Source organism: Equus caballus, chromosome 5, assembly GCF_041296265.1.
Source record: "Equus caballus isolate H_3958 breed thoroughbred chromosome 5, TB-T2T, whole genome shotgun sequence".
NCBI classification, from domain to species: domain Eukaryota; kingdom Metazoa; phylum Chordata; class Mammalia; order Perissodactyla; family Equidae; genus Equus; species Equus caballus.
The window spans coordinates 36,645,458-36,653,948 of record NC_091688.1 but is presented as its reverse complement, the minus strand read 5'-3'; the positions used below and the strand labels follow the sequence as shown (position 1 = coordinate 36,653,948).

Here is an 8,491-nt window from a genome sequence, read left to right as displayed (position 1 = left end):
AGGTGGTCATTTTTTTTTTAATAACCCAGGTATACTTGAACATGCTTTACCTCAAACTTTCCAATATTGTTGCTCAAATTTTCTGTATCTTTACTTCAAGTTCTAGCACCTAATCTGCCATGTCTCTGTAAAAGGCAGTTGATTCATGAAGTTTTGAACTGGGTCCTTGTGTTATTGAATCTTTACTCTGGACCATGTGCTCACCAGAGGTCAGGGCAGTCTCTTGTGCCAGGAGATGCTGTTGACTTTCTCTTTATCTTTCAGACCCAAGATCCTGAATGAAGACAGCCAACTACACAGAGGTGAGACAGTTTGTTTTCCAAGGTTTCTCCACCTTCCAAGAACATCAGCTCACACTTTTTGTGGTGTTTCTTACCCTGTACATCCTAACTCTGACTGGCAATGTCATCATTGTGACTATTATCTGTATTGACTATCACCTCCACACTCCCATGTATTTCTTTCTAAGTGTCCTCTCCACATCAGAGACTTTCTACTCCCTGGTCATTATCCCACGCATGCTTTCCAGCCTGGTAGGCTTGAGCCAGTCTATCTCCTTGGAGGGCTGTGGGACTCAGCTCTTTTTCTTCCTTGGTTTTGCCATCACCAACTGCCTCCTGCTAGCAGTAATGGGGTATGATCGCTATGTGGCCATCTGCAACCCACTTCATTACTCAATCATCATGAATTGGAGGGTCTGTGCCGTGCTGGCTTCCTCAGTCTGTGCCACAGGGTTCTCACTCTCACTACTTCAGGCTGTGGCCATTTTCAGACTGCCCTTTTGCAAGACACTGATTGAGCATTTCTTCTGTGATGTTCGACCGCTGTTGGACCTGGCCTGTGCTACCCCAATCATCAATGACATTCTGACCTTAATTATCAGCCTCTTGGCCATCACAGCCCCTGCCACCTTCCTCTTCATCTCCTATGTCCTCATTAGTTCTACCATTCTCAAGATTGCCTCAGCTGAAGGCCGGAAGAAGACCTTTGCCACATGTATCTCCCATCTCACTGTGGTCATTGTCCACTATGGCTGTGCCTCCATTGCCTACTTCAAACCCAAATCAGAGAACACCAAAGATCAGGATCAGTTAATCTCAGTGACCTACACAGTCATAACACCTTTACTGAACCCTGTTGTGTACAGTCTGAGAAACAAGGAAGTCCAGGATGCTTTGCGGAGAGTGGTGGGTAGGAAATCCTTTTCCTAAGATGAAATCTCTACCCAGATAGGCGTGCATGTCTCCCACATGGAAGATTACAGGAAAAGTTATAGAGCCTGGGTTTCAAGTGATTGGTGAAGTCTCACACATCACAGCCAGAGCCAGGGCAAAAGTGAAGCTGTGAGCTAGCCTCTAATAATTGATTCTTTCTTCCTCAACCTCTTTGGTAACATAATAAAAACACAAGTCACTCTGCAGACTTGTAAACAGACATCTACTGGCTCCATTCCAGGAGATAATTACAAGGTCAGAGTGTGATCGTGTTTCTATCATGCTTAAATTTAAGGTGACCAGTCCAATTTGCTGAAGTAAAAACCCCATTAAAACCACCACTCAACTGAATCTTTTTTTTATCATAAATTAGGTGCTTGGACAAGTGGTTACTAGAAAGGATATTGTGCAGAAATCTAGTTGCCTTTTGTTTTAATAATATAAGCAAAGCAAATATATGTATAAATATATTTTAGGAAATGGATTTGGAAAGAGCTAAAAATCTTCTAGAGAGAATATTTTCAAGCAACTCACTGCAAGTTTCCTGCCATGCACATGTGGGACTCCAAAGGAAAGGGAACTAGGAGTTGGGGGTGGGAGAGAAGGAGAGTTAAGTGGAAAGGACTCTTAACCACATATGACAGACAAGGAGCTCTGGCCTTGTAAACAGAGCTTACATGACTAGGTCTGATCCTTCACTTCTGGCTAAAGATAAGCCACAGGAAGAAGCCCCTGTGGGGCTGAAAGAAATGTCTGCCTCACGGACAGGGTGAACAACAGGCTCAGAGGAAGAGGAAACTGATGGCTCAGGGAGCAGGCTGCCAAAAGAATGCTATGAAATTAGCTAAGAAGAAAGAAAAATTAAAAGAAGATCCAAATTGGAGCTTCCAGAGATAGGAGAGTAGAAGGCAGAACAGGGGAAGGGTCAGGAGGAACCAAAAAGAATTTAGAAAACGTTCTTCAGACTGGGTCCTCTCCTGCCCTTTGTAAGCCAAGTCACAAAGGCAAGGAAAGAGAATTAAATGGAAATATGAAAAAGAGGCAGTATAACACCTTTCTGATAAATTAGATAATTTTATTACTCCTGAAACGCTGAAAAAAGTCAACAATAAAAGATTTTGACATGAAAACATCCGTAAAATTAAAGCAACTGAGTTAGAAACGGAATAATAAAAGATTATTTACTGTTCTTCATCTCAACAATATAAAAAGGTATGAGAGTGAACTTTAGACTCAATTTGTGACACAAAATGTGTTGAATAAAACTATAATGATTACCAATTGTAATTACTGAGCAAATCAAAATTACTATATTGAGCTATTTGTAAAAAGATACATAAGAAATACATGAATACACAGTATTTTCATTGTAAAATATTTTTGAAATACAAAAATATCAAATAAAATGTACAAAGTGATTGTGAATTTTATAGGCTATGTAAGCAAGCACACAAAAATCTAGCTTCAAAAAAGTTCTGCAAATTCAGTCTACTTTGTAATTCAGAGCTCCCAATCTGCCTGGTGGAGAAAAAGTCTTCCATCTAGTCTTTTTCATGTAAACTAAGGCAATTTAGTGATTGAGTAATTTTATGAGTAAACGCAATGAAATTCAAGGTCCTGCTCCTCTTCCTTCTTCCCCGTTATCCTAGGAGGTGAATCAAATTCTGGTCAGGGCTTCTAGTTTTCTTAGCATTGAGGAGGGAGAACCTGATCCATGGTTACATCCACCTGCCCATGTTGGATTCTATGGAGGTACACTACCCTCAGTGCCTATTCTTGTTGGCATCCATTGAGATGACTCTGGTCTTGTCACATTCTCTAATCAGTGTGGTCCCTGTACTTCATCTTCCTTGTGATTACTCTAGGTCCACTGGCCTTCTCTTAGCCAATTCTTGCAAGCACCTGGGCATTCAGCTGCATCCTGGACCCTGTAAGGGAGTGAATAGGACTCAGTGAGGTGTCACCAAGCCTCACTCACCCATTTCTGCTCCACCAGGATTCAGGCCTTTTCTTAGAGCCTCCTCTGGGAAATAAGGGCCAGACTCCTGCTTTTATCAGATCCTTCCCTACAGAAGGGTTTAGCTGGCAGGTGCAAGACTGGGCCTTCCCTAATATCCAATAACTCTACTGTGTTCTCCACAAAGCTGGATGCCTTTATTTTATTTTGGCAGGAAAACCTGAATTCTTCTTAACTCTATAGTTTACATTACACATTTCACATACAAATTACTTTAGTACTTAGGCTTTTGATATTCAAAATCATTTTTTAATAAACTAGAAGAGGCTTGTCTCTCCCGAAAAGTTTGCTAAAGTTAAAAAATGTTTCAGCTTTTAAGACAAATGTTTTAGTTATGAGTTTTAAAAATTTTTTTGAAATTCAATGGACTTCTTTTTTTTCTGGATTCTTTTGCATTGTCCCTTCTTTGGGGCAAATGCAAGTCCTCTGAAACAATGTAGAATGTGGAATGTGGGAACAAGGTAGAATTTTTATTCTGTTGTCTCTATATATTCATTCCAAGTGTCAACAACATTATTTACCATAGATATTTTTTATGTTTTGCTATCTAATAGAGCTAGTTATTTGCCATTATTCTTCTTCAGAATGCTTTTGGATGTTTTGCTTTGTTTAAATTTTCCTATAAATTTTAGAAGCAGCTTGTTTAATTTACATGCCCCCTTCCAGCCCCAACACACATAATATACTCAACACAGTTACCCACATACAAGCAAATCAAACTCTCATATTATTTTATTGGAATCCTACTGAATTTATAGATTCATTTGTAGAAAATTGACATCTTCATGATCTTGAGTCTCCCTATTCAAAAACATAGTGTTATTTTCCTTTGACTCAAGTCTCCTTTTGAATCAGGAACTTTTACATTTTTCTACAGCTTTTTTTCTAAAAGTTTTATAATTTTACATTTTATATTTAAGTCCATGATCCATTTTGAGTTAGTTTTGTACAAGGTATGAGGTTTAGGTCATTTAATTTTTGCTAATGGATATACAATTGCTCCAGTCCAATCTTTTTTAAAGATTATCCTCCTCCATTGAAGTGCATTTGCACATTTGTCAAAAGTCAGTTGAGCATAATTCTGTGGATGAATTTCTGGATTTTCCATTCTGTGCCAGTGATCTATGTGTCTATTACTCTACCAATACCACACTGTCCTGACTAATGTAGCTATATAGTAAGCCTTAATATTGGGTAGAGTGATGCCTCTCACTTTATTCTTCTTTGTCAATATTGTTTTAGTTATTCTAAGGCTTACGTATTTCCATATCAATTTTAGAATAAGCCTGTCTACAAAAAACCTTGCTGGGATTTTGTAGGAAGTACACTAAATCTATAGGTCAATTCAGGGAGAACTGACATCTCTACTACGTTGAGTCTTCCAATCCATGAACAGAATATGTCTCTCCATTTATTTAAGTCTCCTTTGATTTCTTTCATGAGCGTTTTTTAATTTTCAGCATACAAATCTTATATATGTTTTGTTAAGTGTATATCTATTTCATTTTCTTTGGAGAAATTGTAAGTGATTTTGTGCTTTTAATTTTGGTTTCCTCACGTTCTCTGTTAGAATATAGAAATGAGATTGATTTCCGTGTGTTGATATTGTATGCTGAGACCTTGCTTAACTCACTAGTTCTAGGAGTTTTTGTGTTTTTTTATACATACCTTGGGTCTTTCTACATAGATAATTATGTCATCTGTGTAAATAGGGACAGTTTTTTTCTTCCTTTCTGATCTATATACCTTTTATTTCCTTTTCTTGTGTTATTGCAGTGACTAGAACTTCCATTACCATGTTAAGTAAGAGTAGTGAAAGCGGACATCCTTTCCTCTTCCTGATCTTATTTGGGGAGACTTTAGTCTTTCATCATTAAGTGTGATGGTATCTATAGGTTTCTTAGATGTCAGGAGTTTTTAAATTACAAATTCCGTTTCTTTAATAGTTACAGGACTACTCAGATTATTATCTATCAAATAGTTATAGAATTATTCAGGTTATCTGGTTGAGTTTCTGTAGTTTGATTATTTTGAGGACTTGATCCATTTCTTTCAAGTTGTTGGATTTATAAACATAAGGTTTCTCATAGTATTTCCTACTATCCTTTTAATAGCTGCAGAATCTGGTGATAGCCTCTATTTCATTCCTGATATTGGTGACTTGTGTCTTCTCTCTTTAATTTTTGTCGGTTTTGCTGGAGATTTATCAATTTTATTGATTTTTTTCAAAGAACCAATTTTGTTACATTAATTTTATTATTTTCCTCTTTTCAATTTTATTGACTTCTGCTCTTATCTTTATCATTTCTTTCTTCCTGCTTGCTTTGGGGTTATTTTGCTCTTCTTTTCTAGTTTCTTGAGGTAGGAACTTAGATTATTGATTTGAGATGTTTCCTCCTCTCTAGTGTAAGCATTTAGTGCTGTAATTTTCCTTGTCAGCACTGCTTTAGCTGCATTCACATATTATGATAATATTATATATTAATTTTCATTTTTTTCTATGTATTCTTTTATTTCCTTTGAGACTTTATCTTTGACCCACAGATTCATTAGAAGTGCACTGCTTAATTTTCATGTTTTTAAAGGTTTTCCTGATGTCTTTCTGTTACTGATTTTTTAGTTTATATCCTGGATATGTTGTCTATTATGCTAGAATTCTCTAGAGCCTATTTAAATCTTTTCCTTTAGCAGGTAGTCTCCCGGTTTAGGGTTAGAATGCAGACCTGACCTACTTTTGTGGGCTGTGTGTCCACTGACAGTTTAATTTTCAGAGCATTTTCTGTGTTACATGGTTGTGCTTGGTTTTTGTGGTGCTGTTGGGATTGACACCAGTTCCTGTTGGTGCTACCTAAGGATTAGAAAGGGTTTCCCCAAGCTGGGCCGCTGATGTGAAGGGGAGTCTCAGCCCGTGGGGACAGAGGCTTCCCTACCTAGGTGCTTGTTAGGATAATACTCCCTTTGCATGTAGGGATGGAGAGCCTTTCCTACTAGTATTCCCTCATCAACTCGCCCCCCCCCCCCACCCCGCTTCTCTGGAGGGTGAAGAGAAGTATCAAGCTCACAGGGTCAAAGAAGCTTCTAGAACTATGTTTGTCTGTGGGATCAGTAGCCCTGGTGTTTCTGATGGGGGAGGAGAATCTGAGTATCTCTGGGGGGGTGGGGGTAGGGGGGTTACAGGCCCTGTAGGGAGGAAGAACACTTTCCCTGGCTACTTATTGTTAGGGCTCCTTGACCAATTCCCCTTGCTAGCCATACTGGGATCACCTGGTGTTGTGGGAGGAACTCCTGTTTGCTCCAGGATAGAAATGAGCCTACCTGGGCTTCTTTCTGTTGCTAGGTTGGGGGTCAGGAAACACAGGGGCCTAGGTGGCCTTATGTTGACATGAGAGAGGTTAAGATTCCCTGCCACTGTGCTGTTTCTCTAGTCCTGGAGTCTAAAACAGGTTTGCCTTCATCTTACCATCTCTTAGAGATCTCCTTTAGTTGTCTCTTGGATTATTTCTAGGGGTTATAGCTGTACTTAAGGAGGAGAAATAGTCTATACAATCTTATCTGTACCAGAAATTACTATAAATTTCACACATTTCTTAAGTTCATTCTTTGACATTTCTTATTTTGCAATTGAAAATGATATCCTTTCTTCCATTATATTATTAATTGGCTTTATTTCTTTGTAGCTGGGATAATGATGAATTTGAACCCAGACCTGTTATGGAATCATTTTAATGTGTATAATAATTTTTCAGTGGATTCTTTTGGGTTTTCCAAGTATTCCATTATATCACCTGGAAATGATTATAATTCTACCTCTTCCTTTCCAGTTTTCATACCTTTTAATTCTTTCCCTTGATTTACTTATGTTGGTCATTATAAGCATAAAAGGATAAACAATAAAGGTTATAATGCTCATTTTGTTTTGTTATTCTATTTAATAGGAGTGTTTCTCATTTCCCACTGTAAAGTGTGATGCTAGATTTTTAATTGAAATATATACATTTTTCTAATATTAAGAAGTTATTCATCTAATCCTATTTAACTGGATATTTTAAATGAAGAACGGATGTTACATTTTATCATATATCCTTTCAGCATCTGAAAAGAAAGGCATATAATTTATCTCTTTTTTCCTATTTATATGGTGAAATTTATTAATGGATTAAAAAATTCAGAACCCTTCTTGTATTACTGCAATAATAGCTAACATATATTGAATTCTTATTATGTGTCAGGCATTTTTCTAAGGATGTATATTAATTAACTCTTTTCATCTTAGAATAATCCTATTATTTAGAAACTATTATTATCTCTACTTTATAAGTATGGATACTATTATTATATCCACTTTATAAAAAAGGAAACAGAGGCACCTGGAAGTTAAATAACAGGCTTAAGATCACACAGCTCATAAGTAGTAAAACAAGGATTCGAACTCCAAGAGTCTTGGATTCAAGATTTTTGCTCTTGATCACATGCAATACTGCATTACACTTTGTCATGCTATATTGTTATTTTGGTCTACTGCTAGTTTCTCTTTATTTACTTTAATGAAATTTGTCAGTATTTTGTGTGTGTGTGTGTGTGTGTGCGTGCACTAATCAAATCAGGCTTTCTTTTCAAAGTTGTTCACTTCACAAAATAATTTGAAGGGTTTCCTTTTTTTCTAGGTTTTGCCCCCCTTTTTTTAAATTGCAGTAACATTAGATTATAACATTATATGGCTTTCAGATGTACATCATAATATATTTCAAATTCTGTGTAGATTACATCATGTTCACCACCCAAGAACTAATTGTAGTCTATCCCCTCACATGTGAGCCTAATCACACCTTTTGCCCTCCCCCCGCTTCCCCTATGGTAACCACCAATCCAACCTCCATTGCTACGTGTTTGTTTGTCGTTGTTTTTATCTTCTACTTATGAGTGAGATCATATGGTATTTGACTTTCTCCCTCTGACTAATAATACCCCCAAGGACCATCCATGTTGTCACAAATGGCAGTATTTCATAATTTCTTATGGCTGACTAGTATTCCATTGTGTATAAATACCACATCTTCTTTATCCATTCATCCCTTGATGGGCACCTAGGTTGCTTCCAAGTCTTGGCTATTGTGTATAATGTTGCAATGAACATATGGGTGCATGTATCTTTATGCGTTTTCAAGTTCTTTGGATAGATACAAAGAACTCATACAGCTCAACAACAAAAAAGCCAACAACCCAATTTAAAAATGGGCAAAAGATCTGAGCAGAGATTTCT

General features: G+C 37.2%; 1 protein-coding gene across 1 annotated transcript; it reads left to right on the top strand.

Moving 5' to 3' along the window:
* The first annotated feature begins 278 nt into the window (after positions 1 to 278).
* On the top strand, positions 279 to 1,211 carry OR10J7 (olfactory receptor family 10 subfamily J member 7). The gene has a single exon (NM_001391876.1). It carries the CDS (start codon positions 279 to 281, stop codon positions 1,209 to 1,211), a length of 933 nt encoding a protein of 310 aa, NP_001378805.1.
* The last annotated feature ends 7,280 nt before the right edge of the window (positions 1,212 to 8,491 follow it).

Excerpts from the sequence above, each read along its gene's own strand:
- OR10J7 (NM_001391876.1), top strand. The coding sequence starts at position 279 with ATGAAGACAGCCAACTACACAGAGGTGAGACAGTTTGTTTTCCAAGGT.